Source organism: Zingiber officinale, chromosome 1B (assembly GCF_018446385.1).
Source record: "Zingiber officinale cultivar Zhangliang chromosome 1B, Zo_v1.1, whole genome shotgun sequence".
NCBI lineage: Eukaryota > Viridiplantae > Streptophyta > Magnoliopsida > Zingiberales > Zingiberaceae > Zingiber > Zingiber officinale.
Genome location: NC_055986.1, coordinates 163,207,872 through 163,230,799, shown reverse-complemented (window position 1 = coordinate 163,230,799; position 22,928 = coordinate 163,207,872). Strand labels below are relative to the sequence as shown.

Sequence of the window (22,928 nt, the reverse complement as noted above, 5' to 3'; positions counted from 1 at the left end):
TTAATAAAAAAACTTAAATAAGGTAATTAAAAAGATAAATAAGCTTACATGTACTTAGGCTTAACTATTATATCATTTGTTCGACAGTGCACAAGAGAGAAGATGTGTTTGATCACAAAGAAAGCATGCCCTTCTTGAGGCCCCTTGATGAATTCGTCAACAGTTCGCAGGAGCAATATATATACTAGTCAGAAATGTAGCCTTCAAGGTTACATTTCAAAGAATATGATAGAAACAATTTGTCAAAGAACTTTCTAAAGGTACTTGAAATCTAAACCAAACTTCCTTGTGAACAAACAGCTTTTGCTCGTATGACTGTAAAATTGGCGTGACAATGATGCTAACAAACCTGCAGGTCCTCTCCATGGCAACCCATACATAGAAAATGTGATAGAACATTCCACGCTGTTGCCCAAGCTCTCTAGCAATGTGATGAAAATGTGCTGGGATCAAACAACCCGAGATGAATGAAGTGGTGAATCGATATGGTATGATGCAGAGCTGAGCTATTTATGGCAATGCGTCTAGAGTTTGTTCTATGTTTGTCTCTATTTAAATCACGATATAAAAACATTAATCTTCATGCGTATTCCTTTCTCTGCAACTGTGAATGTAATTACATGCATAATTGTTCTGCTATGTTTTCATCTTCTATGAACGACCAGGCAAAAGGCTGTATTCTGATGATAGGAGCATTCTGATCAACATTGAGGCTACAAAAATCTCTTCAAGGAATTAGACGGAAGAGACCCTTCATAGCCTAGACGAATATATACATGCACACAATTCTCTGTTCACAATCTACAAAGCATATAGTGAAGCAACAAAACAGTGCAAAATTGACAGTAGAATATACATCCCGCCATGATAAAGAGCCTCGTTTCGCAAATGTGAGAGCTCATCCGATGATGGAGCATGTCAAGGGTTCTCTTAAAACGGCAAATTTTCAACTCAGTTTTCATCCAAGGTCGGATTCACTATTTTGTTTAACTTCATACTTTGCTGAGCCAACTTTTGGTAGGTGTACCAACGTCCCTAGTACTTCAGGTTGGTAGTTTGCCGGCTTTAGCAAATGACTATCTACAGCCTCTACGATGCTGTTCACAGTCGAATTTCTCAAGATGACTAACTAGTCCAAGTTCAATGAAGGGATCAAATCATTGCAAACAATCGTCTTCAGGTGGCTCACAGGAATATGCTGGTGGCTTTGCTTTATCATTCTCAGTCATAGCACAGCCAAATACTTCGAGGACCAGACCTCGAATCCGACTCCTCAATCCAGAAGCTTCCTCGGGTTTGAACCATTTGCTACCAAACTGTTTGACAGGATAAAGGAGTTAGAAAAGTAAATGGCAACAGCTACAACACCCTTGGAGATGTGTCGTGTACCATAGAGTGGAGATGTTTCCTTCTAAATCTTTCAGGTGCATCTTCAATAAACTTCTCCATGAAGTAGAGCACAAAAAGGCCACAGTCATATTCATTCTTCTGCTGGGGAACCTGGTACCAGGGTACAGAAAGTATTTACCCGTGAGAATTGGTGCAATCATAATATTATTTCTGCATAACTCAATTTGAGTGAACAGTTGGTCCGACCTACTCACACTATCTGAGAGGACAATAGGTAATATCTATTTGTAACAAAATTACAGAAAATGATTGATGTCATCCAGCATGGGGTGTTGTACATAAGGCATGTGTGTTACTAGTACAATGTTGAATTGTATACATATGTAATGATGGGAATAAAGACACCAAGGAGGTTTTTTTTCAATGTCACATGGCTGCAAGAAATACAAGATACATATTCCCATAAGTGTATGGCACTCAATGAACTAAAAGAAAAAACTTCATCATCATGGAGAAATACAGCAAAGTTGCTAAAAGATTCTTTACTGTAAACTAAAGGGATAAAAATGTTTCAGCTCTTCTAGGCCAAGGATTACCGTGATCACTTTTCTGTCAACTCTACGTGAAAAGTTTTTCCATATCTTATCTGAAAAAGGAGGATCTTGGGGAGGAGAGTTTTGGATCATGTAACTCCATTCCTCTTTCAAATATCTGCAGCTAAAATTTGAATATTAGATTTGTTGTGGATATATAAGTACTATTTGTATATCAGGGAAAATTCATCTTTTCTTTTATGTAAGTCAGTTACTTTAGGAAAAGTATAACAAGTAAAGACGCACTCAAACGTGAAGATGAACAACAAATGTAAACCAATTTTCTGATGCATCTCTATTTTCAAACAGGAGACTCAGCATAATGTCATTCTGAAGTTCTTCCATTAAATGCATATAGTTTAGGTACAACCAACAATAATACTGATGAAATACGACTAGTTGATATGATAACATTTGCAACGACATAATAGGCAAATAATTATGGCTAATGATTGCTTGCAAGTTGACAGGTTAATTTTTTAGTGTAGCACATAAAAATATATTAATTAAAAATATTTTTATTAATATTTGATCGCTATAGATGCTTATTATTGAGTTATATTTGAGATGTTGAATGTTCAAATCTAAGTTTTGATATTATCTCGTGAAATGTTTGATGTTTATTGAGTAAAAGTTTATTTAGATTAACTGAAGTCTATCAAGTAGGTTTAAGCTATATTTAATTTAGATTTATTTTGATCAATTTAAAATTAAATACAATTTATTGCTTGTGCCGACTAGCACGGAACGAAATTTAAATCGTCGGCTCAAAGGTTATGAGGATATAACAAGACAAATAAACATATGGAGTACATTAGTTGTAGACTAAGGATTTGACTGCAACTCACCGTTCAATGACTTCAAATATTAAATAGCTATTGTGAATTCCCAGTGAATCCAAATGAAGGACAATTGGACCTGATTCATCTTCTTTTGCAGGTATACAGATAATCACCAAGCTCCAGTGCATACTGATTACAGGAAAAAAGGATTATCATTTGTTAAAATACTTTGCACATTCTATGAACTTGCCAGGAATTATTATATCACTACAAAAAGGCATTGACCCTCATCAGTCAAAGAGTTTATATCTAGGTCATAAAGTAGATATCTGTTCAACTGCAATCAAGAGTTAAAAAATCCAAATCCGCTAAAAGCTATTGAGACTTTTGAGCAAATATAGGTAAAACTAGCATGACACATCTTGTTTTCAAGGTATATAGGAATCACCGCTCTCTCCAACATACTAACCACAGAAAGCAGATATCAGATTTATCGTTCCCTCAGATAACTTTGTACACTTCAATTAACCTAAAGAAGCAGAATATCAGTAAAATAATGTGGAATATCAGTCAACAAAAATTCTTGGGAGGCTAAAGCTACAATCAAAAAACTAGATAACATTTACATAGCACATTCTTCACCATTTTATTTCAAAGAAACTTGGAAGAGATTCCCATAAAATGATTCAGTCACATGGTGAATCTGGATAAACAGATGCATCAAAGACTAGCAAAAAGACTATTGTAGTCTCTCAACTACGCAAAGAACAATATGGATAACATTTCAAATTCATGTTAATACTTAATACCTGTAAGGCTTTAACTAAGATCATCAGTCTCGTTTAATCATTGTCAGAATGGGAAAATATTGAAACACATGAAAGAAAAAAGACAACTAGATCCATTCACATTATTGGTAGGAAAAGTAAGTACTCACTCTCGGTGAACAGGAATGAAGATGTAAGACTTTTGAAATATGTCAACACCTTTCCACCATCTCCTCAGTTTCTCAAAGCATTGCTTGCTAGCCTACCAAGTAAAGTATTCTAGTTATCTTTTTGACAAAAGTGAATGAGAAATGGGTATAAGATCAATCTATCATATGTAGAGTAAAACAGGTGAAATTAAGATATTGGTTTCAAATGTATCTAATAATAAGCAGGCAATGGTATGCATCTAGTCATCCCTGAGCAACAACGTTGTGTTTAGATAAGTGGAAAGAGAAGAAAATAAAAAATAAAAAATTACCAATTTATCTTTCTTTCGTTTAGTTGGAAGCGATTTAATTAAATCGATTACTCTATTTTATTTCCATGCAATTTCAGCAAAAATAAGGGACAATGTAGTTATGCATCTAATAAATACAAATATGTGAAAACAAGATTAATGGAATAAAATGGAAATAATATGATATATGCATTTTTCCCTAAACTTAAACTACTACATTTCTATCCTATTCCATCTTCTCCAAGTAAATGCAAAAATTCTATCTTACATAATTACAATCTATGAAATCTCAGTAACACTATTTGAGAGACACTAAAATCATTTAAAATGCATAAGTTGCTTGAAAATTTTCAACAATAAAAATTGGACCTTTTTTCATAAAAGGATAGGTTTAAATACCAGAAATATATCACAATAAACGCAGTCTCTTGTTTTGGTGACGTGCAACCGTGTCAATAAGGTGCCCCACAAATAAAATGAGAATATGCAGCCCAGAGATCTATACCCACCCAACAAAGCTAAACGTAATGCAGAATGGATAGTTTTGCATTTTCAATACAGACACACAAGTACAGATTTGAATAGCTCATCATTCTACAAGAATATCAAAAGAAAAAAAAAACATAAACAGCCACAACTTCCAATATTAGAGAAGAATAAATAGTGTAAAAAAAAAGACCAACAAACCCACAACTTCCAGCCACACCCACTAGTAAGCATTAAACAGCAACCATAGTAGATGGCTGAGCTAAAGAGAGAAATGTCAAGAAATGTATAGTCTGAACATTTCAGCAACATATGGCATACAAATATATTCAAGATAGGTAAAATTATTCAAATACAGCACGCATTGTCATTTTTCAAATATCAAAATTAGCCTCTTGACTGGCATTTTCAATGTGATTAAAAAGACATTCATCCTGCTTAAAAGTAATTTCCAAATCAAAGGATTTTTACTTAAAATGTACACTGAAAGGAATACTTCTATCTGTATTGAATTTTTGTTATATTAACCAAAGAATATAAATCAATAACCATGGCATGTTAAAGAAATGCCACCTTGGGTGAAATAGCTTCCTCAAGTTTCTTGTAAAAGTATGTATTGAAAAAATGATAGTATCCTTTTGGTCTATCAACCAAGGATAGGGGCATCTGCAGATACCTGAAGCACAAAGGACTAGTCATATATACAAATATGAAGGTGAATCACACATAGGTATATGTATCAAAAATTTAGCAGTCATTTTCCCACTAAAAATATGGAAGATATACAGAGCAAACCAGAAGTGATTTCATGTATTTCTTGCATGATATTAAGTTTGAAGAAATATACTATGAATTTGAACCAAATCTCACATTAAAATTTAAAAGTTTCATATACTAACCCCTTCAAAATTATATTCTAAATTATTTATTCAGGCCAATATTTGAGAAAATAGGTCATATCGTTGAGCTACAAAGCAAAGTAAACAGAGTTGACAACAAACAAAGTTAAGGTAATACTGTCTTTCATTTGCAACACAGATAGTTTGACATCTTTGTGGTTTAAGTAGCAAAAGGCGAAGTGCTCGCCCCCACCAGCCCACCCCAGGACCAATACAGAGCAGGTAAATCACGGTGACGGGGGGTGATTGAGTTATATGGGGTGCAAGGATTTACGCCCTGCCAACCGCAAGGTTCGACCCCTTGACCTCAAGTGGCAAACCTCCATCCACTTACCACCTAAGCTATGCCCGTGGGGGCATCTTTGTGGTTTAAGGCTTTTAAGGAGAATGGAAAGAGAGTGACAAACGTTACATTTTAGATCCCGTATTTTATGGTATTTAGATTTTTGCATTTTAAATTATTTTGTAGATTTTCAGATTCGAATTAAGTTGAACTGAACCACTATTTTGAGTTTCACAGGTCAAATTGAAGTTGGTTTAGGCTTAGGTTGAAGTTGATTTAGGTTTAGGTGGAGTCTATCAACTAAACTTGGTGATTAAAGTCATGTTGACTCAACAGGGACTCATTTTGGCCAATTTTAAGATGAACCAAGTTTATATTTGAGACTGTCTAGTTCAGCTATGTTTGGTTGGGTTAGTGAAGTTTTTGGAAATTAAGATTATCTATACCTACTCCCTCTCTCTCCACATATTATTTCCCTCTTATATTGAACCTTCTCTCTTCCTCTTTGTGTGTCGTTGCCACCAGGCCGCTCCTTCACTTTCCCAACCCAAGCTGTCAGTATTGACATCACCACGAGCGCACATCGCCAACCCGAACCAAGCCATAGTTGCCAGTAAATCTCTCTCTATCACTCATCTTTCACGATATATCTATCTCTTGCTCTACCACCACTTGGGACCAGGGCCAAAAGCTAACACTGTCAGTGATCTCTTCCACCCCCTTGCATAGGAATGAACAATGTTGGTGCTTGCACTCTAGCATTGTACCCGACATCACGTGTTCCAGCACCAATGTTTCACACATGTGCAAACCCTGATGCCACCATCTAATGTCGTGTGCACTCGACGTTGATAGTTGGCCCTAGCTTGCATGGACAACTGCAGCCCCTAGGCTTTTGGGCAAAGTCGTTGACACTACCTGCCTGTCATCTAAAGCAATGTCACAACCAAGCCTTGCCTCGCATAGCCCTAATCATGGCTTTGTTGCAACCTCGTACCATTGCTTTCCTCCTCTATTTGCACTCAAGTCACATTCCTTCTCCTTCGTTCACATTGTTTTCCTCCTTGTCATTGTCTTTGGCTCTTTGCAGACTACTCACTCTGCCTCAATCATGTGGGATCTAACTTTCGATGCTTGTTTACTCAACTCACAATATCGTCGTTAAATGATCTCCCACACTGCCTTCTCTCTATTTATCGCTGTAAACGTAGCAAAATAATGTCAAAGGTTGTTGCATGTGATAGTAGTCGAGCATGCAACATGCGAAATGACAAGACAAATTTTTTCTTTCCCTCACAAACCCCTTATTCACGTGGTTGTTGTAAACCAAGTGGTGTCAAAAATTGTCCAAAATCAGTTGATCGGGTTGTTTTGTTGGAGCCTGCTAAATTTCCCATTGTGGTGAGATTTACTATACGTAGCTGCTACATCTCTCAGTAGGCTTCGGCAAAACAACCAACTGACGTTAAACAACTTCTGACAACACTTGGTTTAAGACAACCATGACAGTGAGGGGTTTGTGAGGGAGAGAGAAATAGTGTCTTGTGATATCGTGTATCGCAGGCTCACAAGACAACGAAGACTGTCACATGCAGCAGCAGCAGCAGCCTTTGACATTGTTGCTAGGTCTACAACAATAAATAAAGAGAAGGCGGTGTGGGAATGATCCTATTCAGTCATACATCATTTGACGATGATGTTATCGGTCAAGAAGAGAAGCATCAGAAGTTAGATTCCACTAGATTGAGGCAGAGTGAGTAATCTATAGAGGCGATTACAAAAGGAGGAAAATAATGCACATTTGAACAAAGGAGAAGGAAAGTGATGCAAGTGCAGATACAGAAAGAGACGAAGTTGGTAACAGAGGCAAATAAGGCTTTCCATGGTCTCATGGATGAGGGGAAAATGGGGTTTTAATAATAATAAAAAAACCCATCAAATTAGCTAATTTTATAAATTGGTTCTTGATTTAAAAAAACATTTTAAAATAATATAACAAAATTGGTCATTCTTTGAAATAGACAATTCCATCTTGAATCATTATATCTAAAAATTAAGATGGAATCATATAAGGAATTAACTGTTTCCATTGTATTCATCCTACCAAATACACCCTAGTGATACCAAATGTTAGATAGCTGATTTTCTAAAATGAGAAGGAAAGTGATGCGAGTGCAGATACAGAAAGAGACGAAGTTGGTAACAATGGCGACAAGTGATAATCCGGGAGAGATGAAACAGATTAGGCAAATAAGGCTTTCCATGGTCTCACGGATGAGGGAAAAATGGGGTTTTAATAATAATAATAAACCCATCAAATTAGCTAGTTTTATAAATTGGTTCTTGATTTAAAAAAAAACATTTTAAACAATATAACAAAATTGGTCATTCTTTGAAATAGACAATTCCATCTTGAATCATCAATCTAAAAATTAAGATGGAATCATATAAGGAATTAACTGTTTCCATTGTATTCATCCTACCAAATACACCCTAGTGATACCAAATGTTAGATACCAATTGTATTCATCCTACCAAATCCTTATAAGTTGATTTTCTAAGATAAATTTCTGTAAATCTAGTAGTACTTACCGAATGTAAAAATTCATTATGGAAGATGTCAAGTATGATTTAGGCTCTAGACATGCTATATCTGTGTAAGAAAGCTCTACAGATTCAGGATCATCCCTGTTTCAAGTAGACACTTTAGTTGTGAGGCACTGGAGATGATATTAAGGCACGTAGTTTGTACGTTCAACTAATTGAAAAGACTGACCTTGAAGGGTAATAAACACTTACCACCGTCCTAGAAAAAAAATGAAAATGCTCATTAGCAAGGCAGTTTGACAAAGTAGCAGCTAACCAATACAGAGGAAAATAGTTGAATTGTATCACCAATTATCAGAGTTATCTTCTGTTGGCTGTACAGGATGAGTTTCTTCTTCATCCAAAAGAACAACTTCGCTAACCTGCTTCCATTATGAAAAATGAAGAACTTAAGGTATATAATTATATTTGAAATTTCAATAACTGAAAAAAAATAAGAGGGAACTTCCAACGAACTTTTCTTTAGAAGTCACATAGAAAAAGGCTATGAACTTCAGCCAATCAACATTTGTCATGTATAGTACTATTTTTAGGCTATAGACTTATCTTATTTGTATCTATCAGTTAAGCATTGGTTTTAGGTAATTAATCCCACATTTCTCTTCCAATAGCTGATGCAATTCTCCTTTTTCCTATGGCATTCTAGCCCTCTACTTATTTTGTCTGATATATCAACAGTTCGTCTGCTTCATCCAAAGTTGTTCACTGAACAACTTAACCTGAACTAGTCAGTTTTAGGGGAAAAACACTTCCAAGTTGGTCTCTTTTATTCTGATAACAAAATAGAATTGTCAAATTCACAGCAAGAACAACCTTCACATAAACCAGGAATGTGAAGCTTTCATCAATAAGATACACAAAGCTTGAACTTGAAGAAGCTATGATTCGCATAAAGAATAGGATACATATAAACAAGCATACCAACCTTTTGTAATCTCGTTGCCACTGAATTCCTACCCTTAATGCTTGGAGCATTCATCCTCTTTCTAGAATGAATAACACAAAATTAAAATATTAAAAAAACAGGTACGAAGAATCACTAGATTCACTAGTAAATGGTTTAACGATTAAGCATGTCAATTAGTAAACTTTATGCCACATAAAGCCTGAAGGTATGGAATAAAACTAGATTGTAATGTCACCTTTCATCATTCAAGCTTTTAGACAATATGAAACAAGCATAGAACAGAAGATACCAGCATATCAAAGTAATTGTAACAGACTTGATTAGATTGGAAAGCAACTTATTAGATGCTAGTAGACTGATCAATTTATAGATTACTAAAGAACCATAAAGCAGTTCTTAGATAATGAAGAATAACTGAAGCTACCACCTATGTGTAAGCATGGAGCTTAACACATCAGAAACCATGATGGTGATGCATCAGGATTGCTATTTCTGGTCCAATCGATAAGAAAACAAATTTGAGATAATTTTTAGTACATATTTGTCAAAATTAATAGATGACCCAAAATAGTTGGGATAACCATGGCTTCGTGATGATGATGTGTTGTTAAAATATATAGCAAAGGATGAATCAAATATGGCCCAACATGTGAGCCGATCCATACGCATTCCATTTTATTTTTCTTATTTTTAACAAACCTATTATGCTATACAATTTTAATACATGTACATATAAAATTCATAAATAAATGTCCATATGTGAATCATTTCAATTTACATTTTCATTAAATCTTATTTAATTTACTCTAATTAATATAATCTATTCACTATATTTGTGACATGCATCTCCTAAAATGGATCAACAAATGCACATGCTTTCTATTTAGATGCATAATGTTTATGCATCAATACCTTGTCATACTTTTATGTTTTCAATAAAAAAAAAAATTATATTTCAGCATTTCCGCCCAAATTGATTCAGAAAAAACTTGTCTCATAATAAGCCAATACAAAGGGGTTGTTGAATGATTCAATTAATTTAATATTATTAAATTATGATATTGTTGTTTTCTACCTAAGTACCATGAAAGAATCTGAATTTATTAAATTTATTGAAAAAACTAATATATATTCATAATTAAAACAAAAATGTATTTGTCATAAAAACTAAATGATATCTTATATACTAAAAATTAAATAAGTATTATTGTATATTTCATCATTGTATATTTTATTATAGCAACAATAAAACAAGATAAAGTTTATTTAAATATAAATGATAATATAATAGGGGATAGAGTATAATGACGTAGAAGAATCTATATAGCCGATCTCATCTAGTAGGATAAGACTTGGTTGTTAAATGTTGTTGTATATTTCCATTATTACTTGACAAAAAATTCATTAGAAACAATTAAAAACATAAAAAGTCAAGTCAAGTGTTTCATGCGATATGTGGTATGCAAAGGCATACACAATCAATAAATATTTCTTGCAACATAAATGATTAAGTTAAAACTTACAAATTGCAAACTATCAAATAGAGCAGCTGAGGAATTTAAGTCAATTTGGTTTAGCATATGTGGTTGCTATGAGCACCCTTCAAAATCCACTACGTGGTCGCTTATGCAGTAAAGGTTGAGACAATAATTTTTAAAACCATAGCCAAAGGAATGTATGTTTGCTTCAAAGAGATTAGTCACAAGATAGCAATAGCACAACCACTCTATCACACAGTGAAATGTGGATGTACCTATCATTAGTTCAAAAAACAAAATTCAAATGTGAGAAAAAAAAGAAACAGACTAATTGGGTTTGGGTGTCATATTTTTGTCTCAAGGTTTAAAATTTCGAGTCCACTTGGAGTTTCAATTTCTAACTAGAATGATATAGTTTTAATATTATACGCCATGCTGATATGATTTTGATACTTTTTTTAAAATATGTGTATATTAATTAAAAATATTTTTTATTACATGCTCACTATTGACTTTATATTTCTATGTCCAAAGGACAACCAATGACCCATCTCAATGATGATCAGTAAAGATAGAGAAAAATAGAAACTAATAATTATGACAAGGGAGTCTAAAGATAGAATTTATGAAGGTATAAACAAAAACAAATTTGATGAATATATTTTCAGGACAGAAATTTTAAATATCAAAATTCATAAAAAAAGTAATAATTCAAACTCAAAGAAAAAGCCGCAAGATACCGTTTGTAATTGAAATAATTCTCTTTCAGACGACTGGAAGAACATGGATCCCCATGGTCAGCACTCAAGGAGCTCAACTTAACAAATCTGCCAACATGTTTGAAAGGTGTTTGTTTGGAAGAATGTTTAGTTTTTTGTGAAGTGATTATAAAGTGATGCCCTCTTCCATTCTTCTGAAGCACATTTTTCCTAGAACCAATGTCCTTGCGTTGATTGATAACTTTCAAGTCCTCATCAAATGCAGCATCTGCCTGATAAAATATTGAAATGCTTATTCCAGCAATGTTATAAAATAATAGTATTGAAAAGGTCAGACATTTACCTTCCCTTCTAACTTCTCTAGAAACTTAGCAGCAAACGTTGATTGTATAGGATTTTCATTGTGATCCTTAACTGTACCAGAGAAGCAAATAATGATTAGCAACTTTTAAATGCAAAACAACTAACAATTATTTTCCATTGCTCAACAAATTCTAGATAATATCAAACATATTTTTATATTGAAGTGCTGGACTTTAAGATGTTCTGGAATAGTGATCCACACAATTAGGTTATTTCCTTCCTTTCTGGAAACAAGTTTCTTTTACTTTGGTATTCTAAATTCACATCTTCTTTCTTTTTACAAAACTATAAACATTAAAGAACAGCAGGCAATCAAATTGAGGAATATATATTTTTCATCTCTTAATAGACAAGCTATTGTTATTCCTTTGGAAAATTAGTTCCATATATGCACTTAATTGGCAGGAAAATCAATATTAAGAGCCATAAATTTAACTACAATAGAATTTTATTGTTCCCCTATATCTAGCTACAGACCTTGGTTTGTAAGTGTTCTTAAACTCTTCCCTAACTACTACACAGAGCCGGCCCTAGATTTTGAAGGACTGGTGCAAAAAAAAAATAAAGGCACTTTGTGTTTAGGGAGATAGAAATAGAAAGGTGAAGGAGGAAGAAAAGGCTCGTGTTTTTTTTGGTCATTTTTATTAAAACAATCCATAATGTTTTAGAATTTATATTTAGATCTTTTTAAATTATTTTTTTTATCGAAAACGAGGTGTTGTTAGCATTTACTTAAAAATATATATATATATATTACAAAAAAAAAAAAAAAAGTGGGCCCACTTTTTTAATTTAATTTATTTTTTTAGTGAACATGTTTGGTTACCATTTACTAAAAAATATTAAAAGTCACAAAAAAAAATCCCCCCCCCCCTCCGGAGGTGGGACCCTGTGCGCCGGCCCCACCTTGCAACCCCAGGGCCGGCTCTGCTACTACAAATATACTTACAATTAGGACCCTTCTATTTTATTGACCATCTTCTATTGATAGTATGAGTTCTTAAACCCTTCCACTATATGTTATTCCTTAGGTTATCATTTAGGAACTTCTATTTCATTGGTCTGATCATTATGAATATATTTATTAGCTTGAGTCTCTGAGAACCATGGGTTCTAGGTATCCCAAAGTTAGATTGAATTTTGTAAGTGTGAACAAAATTTATTTGGAAAATAAAAGAAACTTCCAACTCTTTTCCATTTTTAAAGGTATTATCCTCAGAACACACCATCAAATATGGGAAAATGAATTTAGGTCAAATGTAGAGTTTAGACCATTTTCTTGATGAAAACCCTTAGACTGCTTAAACATTACATTTTTTCTGTTGGTTAGTCTGTTTATCAGGTATTAGCCTTAAACTTAATAGATATACAATATCTTTTATCTTATGCACGAAAGGCTTAGCATTAAGGTTAGTGGAAGTCTTTCTAAATGCATGCTCAAAGAAATATATTCATAGAATAGAGATTCAGTTGATTGGACTTCCATGGTGTTATCAATAGCAGGTTTGGTCAACTCAGATTATCTTTAGGATAAAATTAGTATCATCTTTTTATCTCTCATTATTAACCCTCAGGATTAAACATCAATATGATCATTATGATAAAGATACTTCAATGGTCATTAGCAACTATTTGTATTAAAATAACAATAGAAAAAGATAATTGCTATCAATTATAGGCCGAAATATAGGAACCCAAGTACATCATTAAATCTCCTCTTTGTGCAAAGATCCATGCTATAGTGTCCTTTTCCAATTCACCATAACAATGATAATTTTGGCAATTGCAAGGACCTAGGCGCATCAGCATGATCCCTTTTAAGCCGGGATTAGGACATACTAAAAGTGTCTTAGCCATGAAAGTAACTATGAGCATATAACTTCATACAACTTATCCCATTTGGGCAAATGAAGTTATCCAAACTAAAAATATACGTTAAAAAGTTTCATGTACAGAAAAAAAGGGCAGCCCGGTGCACGAAGTTCCCGCCATACAAGGTCCTAGGGAAGGATCCATTGTACGCAGTCTTATCCTACCTTTTGCAAGAGGCTATTTCCAGAATTCGAATCTGTGACCTTTTGATCACAAAGCAACAACTTTACCGTTGCGCCAAGGCTCCCATTCCTAGGATTCGAACCCGTACATAACTAAAATTATAATAAAAATGGTAGTCTAATGCATGAAATTCCCGCTGATGCAAATTCCTAGGAAACGGTCGGACCACATTGGATCTATTGTACGCAGTCTTGCTCTGCATTACAAGAGGTTGTTTTAGCGACTTGAATATGTGACCACAAGGTCACACGACGGTAATTTTACCTTGAGCCAAGGCTCTCCTTCATCTAAAATTATAATAAACAATTTATATTTCTAAATCAATGTTTGATTATTGTTCTCGAAAAAGGAACTAGTAATTAGCAATATTATGGGCACTAAAAAATACTAACAATTGTAAACTTATATTTTGGGCACAAGAACCCAAGTGCATTCTTATAGTCCCTTTTAGGCATAATACAATAAGTGTTTACACATGAGACTTATTCTAATACTACATTGGGTTTTATAACACATTGGGTTTTGATATCACATGTAAGAGAAAAAATACTGCCCAAGATTTCCACATAATCTAGAACAAGATAATTGAAAATTATAAACAATAAAATATAGCTTTATTCTTCATGTCTTGGTTTGCCTTAGATTTTCTCCATAACCTCACCCCAAATTTCCTGAATCCCACAAGTGAATAGAAAGTTAGGTTTACATTATATCTCATCCGAATCACCCCATCTATTCCCTAAGAATAAATTTGGTTTCAAACTCTGATTCAAAAAGGAGGAATACATCATGATTCACATATCAAGGTTAGGCGCTAATGAGCACATTGAACTGTCCATGTGGTTGAGAGCCTTCACAACATAGGCACAAGGATGTAATTATCAAATGGGCGCTCTATCACTAAGCTAATACCCGTCATATGGACCTTCCACTAGGAGGCCTGCTATGCCAAAATATAGAAAAACTCATCCCTCTTGATCTTCCTCTTCTTACTCTCTCCTTGAGATGGCATCTGGGTCGAGCACAATGAGAAGAGAGGGAAGAGGGAACTTAACCTCTTTATATGAAATAACCCTAAATAACCCCCATAAAGGATTATTAGGTTTTGATGCTGAGAGTCATCCCACACGTTGAAATCTAAGCCAAGTTGATAAATCCATATGGGTTATGAGTGTGCTCAACTTCAACTAGCCCCATTTTCTAGATAAAAATCAAAATCATTTATTCATTAATTTTAGCCCATGTATAGAAAACTTCTAACATGACAGGCATAAAAAATCTGGGTGATAATGTAGTAAACACGACAGCATAATTCAAAGGAAGTATTGCATAAGGGCATTGTTTATGCATATGCAGGAAGATTACGAACTGTACCAGGGGATTCTGTGTTTTTTGACTGAGTGATTGTACTGCATCCTCCAGCATCCTGGAACATAGCAAACCAGTAAACTGACAACAACTAGACTTCATCAACTACCATAGTGGCAATTAGTACAGTAATTAAACTCAGAGCGATATACAAAAGAAGATTAATTGACATGGTTCGAAACTCGTGCAGTTTCTCAGTTTTAACATCTTTCGACAACAATCTTGAGTGATTATATCCCATCCATACCAATTTACAATGTCTTTCTTATTGATTGAACACCAGAATAAAGAAAGCATGTTCCACAATGGTGATATTTTCTCACTTTAATCATTTTGATTCCAAATGCAAATTCAAACTTACCTCCTGCCATTACTACATATTCCCATTTATTTCTTCCCATTTCATCGTTATCGACCCTCTTATCACTTCCCTATCTCCATTTAGGTTTTGCTATAAAAAGTTCCTTCATTAGAACTACATCCTGGGCAAACCCCCTTTTCTAGGGACTCCGTCTGCCGTCGCATTGGTAGGATCTCATTCTATCCTACTCCCTCTTCTCACAACAAAATCCTGCTAAATCATTTGCTCCCTCTGTCTACGCGAACATCGATCGAGTGGGGCTGTCAACCTACCTTGGGGTCACGAGCACGATTCCTTCGATCGCGTTCCGCCTCCATCTGGCACAGCGATGCCTTCAACTTGGCGCCGCCGTCACTCAGCCGCTGTCCGACCTCCGACGCAAGAAGCTTCTTCACCCGCTGGATCGGTCCCAGCAACGAATGATCAGAGAAACTCGCGGCCTCCGAACCTTGCAGCGGCGCCACGGGGACCACTTCGACCTCCAGAGACGGGCCGTTGTCCCGCGTCTCAGGAAGAATCGCCTCCCAATCGATCTTTATAGGCTGCTTCGCCATCTCCGGCCCGGAGGAGGCTGGCCGGTCTACGTATCAGTGCGAGCCACCGAAGATCCCTGTGCCCCCTCAAACGCGAGAAGAAAGTTTTCACGAATGACCTGATCAATATTTCTTCCTCAAATAAAAGGACTGGTAATAATTATATTTGTTTTCCTTGTTTTCTTTTTTTTTTTTTTTATGTTGAGATGAAAATGGTAAAAATCAAAATAGGCCTGTAACTTTTTAATATTCTTCGTCAATGGCATTCCATCCCCACCGAGGTCGGTAGCCGAACGAGTAAGAGATGATTTGTTTATCTCAGCTTCCCATAAATTTGTCCTTCGGATAATATTAGGATGTAAATTATGGAGAAAGGTATGTTCGGATGAGTTAAATTTTGATCCCATGATCTAATGTGATAACATTCATGTCTTAACAAATGTACCACTATGAGAGAATTCGGTAGTCGCACTCGAGCACATTATTCAAATATTATTATCTTCTATCGCGTGCAACATTATTATTTTCGCCCTCTTCATCTTCGCACATGTCACACTTTTGCTCTGCCCTCCTCACACCTTTGCTCTACATGCCACTTCCTCCGCCCTATTCAACAAGCAAGAAAGTTCAAGAAAAAATAATTCTAATTTTTAAAAAAAAAATTCTCTTCTTTCGTAAAAATTATGGCGATGCAAACCTCTTTATTCTTTTGAAATTTACCTTTAAGTCGAACTCAATAGTTAAATTTCAATTATAGATGTTTGATTTATGACCATATTATGATTTATGAACTGAAGCCGTCGGTCGGTTACCTCACCAAGCAACTATGTAACCCCTTACGAAACAACCGTTTTAGTTTTCACCTTCTAGCATTGTATCTATAAAACTATTCTTAACCGTTTGCTTTAGAAAAATGCTAATTTTAGATGTTTTTTTGAGTCGTGGTTTTGATATTTTATATTCGAGTGTCGAATAATCAATTATACTTAGTAGCCAGCGGCTTGTGTAGCTAATAAAACTCTATTTGAGATTGTAACCATATAAATTTTTTTAAGTGATCCAGTATACTGCCTACACTGAATCCTAGCTCAACCCCTTTTGATTATTGCCTAATTAAAAATGATCTCATTAATCATTTCTAAATATTTTTAGCACTGAGATAATATAATTTTTTTTATTCTTTTAACAAAAATACGATGCTGGTTATATTTGGAAACATCAAGAATGTCATTATGCTCAATAACCTGTTCATTGAACTCTCTATAGTCATTTTATACCCTTATTTTTGACTATTCGAACTAAATAGAAAATTTTAACCAAAATCAATATAAATTTAAAAATTAGTCAAAATGTATTACAATTCTTTATCATATTTTTTTAAGTCTCTAAAGTCATTTTAAATTCTCTTTTTTTTTGTTTTGATTATATCATCTAATAACTTTAAAAAACTGATAAATAAATCTAAATTAGTTGAATTTTAAAAATATAATTTTTTTTATTTCTTAGAATAATTAAAGTTCTTAAAGAGCTCAAGTTTAGATTTGGTAGGATGTAATCTGTCATGTAATATAATCCTGATTGTTGGTGCAACATCCCTCAGGTCAAGGTTGACCTGTTTGACCAAGCTGAGTCTTGGTTTGGGTTTAAATGTTTGACAATAAGAAATTGATTGAAGAAGAGTCAAGTGGTCAAGGGAGTGACCAGATACTTGACTGGAAAGTCCTAGTGAGTGAAGCTGGGCAGAAGGAAATCTTGGTGAGTGAAGCCAGGTGAAAGTCCTAGTGAGTGAAGCTAGGCAGAAGGAAATCCTGGTAAGTGAAGCCAGGTGAAAGTCCTAGTGAGTGAAGCTAAGCAGAAGGAAATCCTGGTGAGTGAAGCCAGGTGAAAGTCCTGGTGAGTGAAGCCAGGCAAGGGAAAATCCAGATGGACCAAGGATGATCAGACATCTGGTGGAAGTCCAAGTAGGTCAAGGGAGTGACCGGACACTTGGCACGACGAGTAAGTTCCAAGTGGGTCAAAGGGATTGACCAGACACTTGGTGGGAAAGGAGTGACCAGATGCTAGGCATGATGTACCAACAGGTCAAGGTTGACCGGATGTTGGTTGGAGAGGCTTGGGACTTGGTTTTGGGCAAAAACCAGGAGCTGGATCGATCAGTGGATCGATCCAGGCCTTTCCCAGCGAACAGAGAGCCTCTGGATCGATCCGTGGATCGATCCAGATGTCCCAATCGATCAGTGGATCGATTGGGACGCGGCTGCTTCGCGCGATAAGCGCTGGATCGATCCGTGGATCGATCCAGGCGTTTTTCACAGAGCACAGAGGCGCTCTGGATCGATCCGTGGATCGATCCAAAGCCTCCCCGATCGATTGGGAACATTCGAATCGATCGGGATCCGACCGTTGCGTCATGTTTATAGCCGCAGGCGACCGTTGTCTTCGGTATCTCTTCTCAGATTCATCTCAGATCTTTCGCCAGCTCCTCCACAGCACTCACAAAGCTTAGATCGCCAGTTCTTGAAGGATCTTGGAAGCTCTCCAAGTCAAGAGGCGGATCAAAGCCAAGAAGAGAAGCTAGGGTTAGGGTTTTGCACTTATTGTAAGCTTGTATTTCTTATATCCTTTCCCTCTCTTCTTGTATTGAGTTGTGTAGGGCTTCTCCGCCCTTGGTAGTAACCATAAAGGAGAGTTTTATTAGTGGAGGGTGTGTGTGTTGGTGTGGATCCTTGGATTAGTCACCTCTTGTGAGGTGGATACCAAGTAAACCAACCGTGTTAGCGTTGTGTGATTGTTTCTTTGTATTTCCGCTGCACACCTTTGAAGGAACAAGCACCGCCGAGCACCGAGTGAACGCGACGAGCTATTCACCCCCCCCCCCCTCTAGCTACTTTTGGTCCTAACAAGTGGTATCAGAGCAAGGCGCTCTTCACCGGAATCATCGCCGGAAGGGTCAAGCATAACAAGAAAAGCTAGAGGGTGAAGAAGTTGGAGCAAATTCTTCAAGTTCAAGATTTTATCAAGCTCAACTTCAAGATGTAATTCCAAGATGGACTTGGATTTGACACAAGGGTGGCTCCACCATACACTTCCACGAGCTTCGATTCTTAGAAATCAAGAATCGAAAATTTCCTTATGATGGAGATGGAGATAGAGCAATGGTTTGCTCTAATGGAAGGCTTCGAGGCTCCAAGAAATTCCAAGGGCAAGCTTCTCAAGAAAAGCAAATGGAGCTCAGAGCAAATCCAAAGGTGCGAGGCAAATGACAAAGTGACCAAGCTTTTGGTCAATTTATTGTCAAGCACCATCCTTTGCAAAATTGGAGAATTTGAAGATGCAAAGGAACTATGGAGCAAATTGGCCAAGCTTCATGAAGAGATCCCCTCCACTGTACAAGATCATGAAGAATCCAGAGAGGGTGACTCTTTGGTGCAAGACCAAGAGGAGGACTCCGAGGTTGAGAGATGCTCAACCTCCGAAGAAGAGGAAATCCAAGAAGCTTCATCCTCAAGGGAATGCAACGAAGGGAACAAGGAGGGAGCATACTCCTTGTTTCATGTTCAAGATGATGAAACCTCCACCTCTAGGATTGAGGGGGAGCAATCCTTGGTGACGCCGGATCAAGAAGAAGGAGAAACTTCTACATCCGGGTCATGTGAAGAAGAAGAAGATGGTGTCACCTCCAACATTCAAGAAATATCAAATGGAGGAGCAAGTGTCATCCCTACACAAGAAGGTATAAATGTTTCAATTAAAAATAAAAATCATATAATATGTTTTGAGTGTAGGGAAAATGGACACTACAAGAGCAAGTGCCCCAACTTGGCCAAGAAGAGGGGCCAAGTGGCACAAAAGGGCAAGGTGAAGCCCAAGGAGACCATTCCTGGAACAAAGAAGAGCAAGGAGCATATCATATGCTTCTCTTGCAATCAAAAGGAGCATTACCGGAGTCAATGCCTCAATGGGAAGAAGATGGTCAAGGCTCAAGGAGGCATTAGTCAAGGGGGAGCCTCCAAGGTAAAGAAGAAGGTAACATTTATTGAGCCTACTCCTTTACGTTATGGTGAAAAGCATGATAGTTCTAATTTTTATCATTTTAATGCGATTTACCATAAGAATAGGAAGCATGAGGGCTTTAAGGAAAAGCATGTGGCCCTACATGCCAAAACTACTATGCTTAAGGCTAGGAATGTAGATAAAAACATAGGCGATAACTCTAAGGATTCTAGATACAAGCCTAGAAACAAAAATGCTCATGGATCAAATACTAAGGACCTAGTGAGAGAAAATCAAGTCTTGAGGTCAAGACTTGATAAAATGGAAAAGACCCTAAAAAGGATGGAAAATATCTTATTAGGGCAAAATGAGCAGAACTTAGGGTTAGGAAAATCAAAGCCATCCAATGGCCATAGAGGTTTGGGATACAAACCAAAAGCTAAGAAGGATGTGCCTAGTTATCATAGGGTTCCATATAGTTATGGAACGAACCCTAAGTCTAGAGGTCAAGTCAAGGATACAAGGGAAGATATCTCTAGAAGTATCTTTGCAACCAAAGTGACTAAGACTTCTAAGAAGTCTAAGAAAGTCGCTAACAAGGTCACAAGGGAGGTCATCCCTAGAGTTGACTTAGAAAATGTGACCAAGGCTTCTAAGAAGCCCAACAAGGTCACTAGGAAGGTATCTAGGGAAGTTATCCCTAGTGAGTACCTAGAGCATCCAAGGAGCACCAATAGGTGTTGGGTTCCTAGGAGCATCTTCTCTACCCCATAAATGGGTTAGAGAGTGTCAACTCCGATTAGAAGGGTAGTTAACCCAACTTTGAGGAAATTGACACTCAAGGAGCATTTTCAAGGTTTTTGTTAACCTTTGAAAATGGAATTGAATTATCGTTTACTCTTTGAAAGAGTAAAATGTGCCAAATTTGAGTAGTTTTGGTTTTATTTTTAAAATGGCACATATTGAAAATCATAAGAACCACCAAGTTGGGATTTTGGTATGTTCTGAAGAAGTTTAAGGTCAATCTAAGCCTTGATTTATGTAATCACTCTTGAGGAAAAATGGAATATGCCAACATTTGAGGATAAGCTTAATTTAAATTGACATATGTTAATCAAGAGAACTATAAATGCCCAGTTAGGTTGTCGCACTCTCTTGAAGCATTTTGGACAATCTAGGGTTTAAGTTTTAGGATTAGCTAAGATTAACGATACTTAGATAGGTAATCTAGGTATATTTTATTTATGCTAAACCTTGCCATGATTGTTTGCTCATAACATGCCATGACATCATATTTTATCTTATTTGTATTTTGCATTCATGACTTATCATGAAAAATACAAAAATACCATGTCATGTCATACATACATCATGTAGTTATAGGAATCTTTCTTTTGAAAGCTATTTTATTTTGATGTATGTCATAACATTATCATGCATTAGTTTCATTTCCTAAATTTAAGGACAAATGACATTAGTTTAACAAGTGGCATTTGTTTACAACAAGTGGAATAAACAAGTGGCATTTGTTTAACAAGTGAATCAACAAGTAACATCCTTTGTGGATGTCTACCTCTCAAAATGCCTAGATAAATATGCATGATCCCTAGAATAGGGCAAAATCAAAATCTTACATCTCACAAAGACCTATAAGATGACTTGTATGTGTTTCAGTGAATATTAGATACAAGTGAGATGTTAGGATGATGAACAAAACTCAAGATGTTGACTTAGTGCATTCCTTTGAGTTTTTAAGTTCATCAAAACACATAGTTATGTGCTTTCCCACCATTGGGAAAGCTAATGTACAAGTCATGTGCATTATGCCCAAGGAACATGATGGGATATTGGTTTTGAAAATATTTTTAAAATGATTTTGGAAAACCTTGGTAAAGGCTATCTTTTGATAGCAATCATCATTGAATAGTTAGACACAAACTTGAAGAAAACACTAAAGTTTTTGCAAGTTTTCAAGGTTGTGTCAATCTTTGAAAATATGATGTATTTTCATAGAAAACTATTTTTTCATGATAAATTATACCCTAAATAATGTCTACACAAATTTTTACGATTCTTGGAATTTTGTAGAATTTTCTAGGGGTTTCTGAAATTGACTGAAATTGAATTTCAGCAACTTCAGACCTCCAATCGATCAGTGGATCGATTGGAGTGTCTCAATCGATCAACCGATCGATTGAGAAGGAATTTCTTGCGAGCAGAAGCTCGCTGGATCGATCAGCCGATCGATCCAAGAAGACTGAATCGATCAATGGATCGATTCAGAAGGTAATTCCTGCGAGCAGAAGCTCGCTGGATCGATCAGCCGATCGATCCAGGAAGTCTGAATCGATCAGTGGATCGATTCAGAGAGGTTCAATCGATTGGAACCCAACTCCAATCGATTCAAGTTGCTGATTTTGGCTGGGAAGCCCTGATTTCAGCATCTTTGAACCATGTTTAGTCTAGGTAACCATTCCTAACCCCTCAAAATACATTTGTATACATAAAAAAGGTGTTTTCATGTTGAAAACAGGGATGAAATGGTTAAGGAAGACTAAATTGAAGTTTAGGTTGAGGTTGATTTCAATATTGAATTTTTGAACCTCAAAACTTCTCAATTTGGGTTTCCTAAAGGTTTCGGGATTCCAAGTCATTGTTGGTGCAATGACAGAAGTTACCACCATGTCTTTAGGAGGAGGGACTCTTTAAAGACATGAAAATTATTATTCATAAACCTTGGAAGGTGGTTAACCTTCCGTTAAGAAATTGCTCATGGATGAGTGTCTGAACTTGAAATGGGGAGTGGATATCCTCAGTATTTCAAGTGGTCTCAAGTAGTTGAAAAATGCTCAAGGTTGGGCATTTGTCTACATTGAGGAAGAAGTGAAGGATACATGAAGGGTATGGGACCTTCATTATCGTGT

General features: G+C 36.0%; 1 protein-coding gene across 3 annotated transcripts; it reads right to left on the bottom strand.

The window, feature by feature from the left end:
- Positions 1-649: 649 nt before the first annotated feature.
- LOC121988265 (ubiquitin-like-specific protease 1D) lies at positions 650-16,145 on the bottom strand. 3 transcript variants are annotated; one of them, XM_042541713.1, is made up of 14 exons: positions 15,751-16,145; positions 15,124-15,175; positions 11,675-11,745; positions 11,353-11,603; positions 9,153-9,213; positions 8,516-8,592; positions 8,397-8,426; positions 8,213-8,308; positions 5,012-5,114; positions 3,663-3,754; positions 2,792-2,914; positions 1,947-2,067; positions 1,390-1,500; positions 650-1,316 (listed from the first exon to the last, which is right to left on the bottom strand). In XM_042541713.1, the coding sequence occupies exons 1-14, from the start codon at positions 16,030-16,032 to the stop codon at positions 1,158-1,160; spliced, it is 1,629 nt and encodes a 542-aa protein (XP_042397647.1). In that variant the 5' UTR covers positions 16,033-16,145; the 3' UTR covers positions 650-1,157. The 3 variants fall into 3 exon arrangements, with proteins under 3 accessions (XP_042397647.1, XP_042397649.1, XP_042397648.1); XM_042541715.1 differs by having other exon boundaries at positions 1,947-2,061; XM_042541714.1 differs by having other exon boundaries at positions 8,516-8,589.
- Positions 16,146-22,928: the final 6,783 nt, after the last annotated feature.

Bases quoted from the DNA above. Each gene is read 5' to 3' on its own strand.
- LOC121988265 (XM_042541713.1), bottom strand. From the start codon at position 16,032: ATGGCGAAGCAGCCTATAAAGATCGATTGGGAGGCGATTCTTCCTGAG. The intron at 11,746-15,123 runs GTACAGTTCGTA...TCTCTGGTACAG, and splicing joins AAAAAACACAGAATCCCCTG to TTAAGGATCACAATGAAAAT. The intron at 8,309-8,396 runs GTCAGTCTTTTC...TACTTGAAACAG, and splicing joins AGTGTTTATTACCCTTCAAG to GGATGATCCTGAATCTGTAG.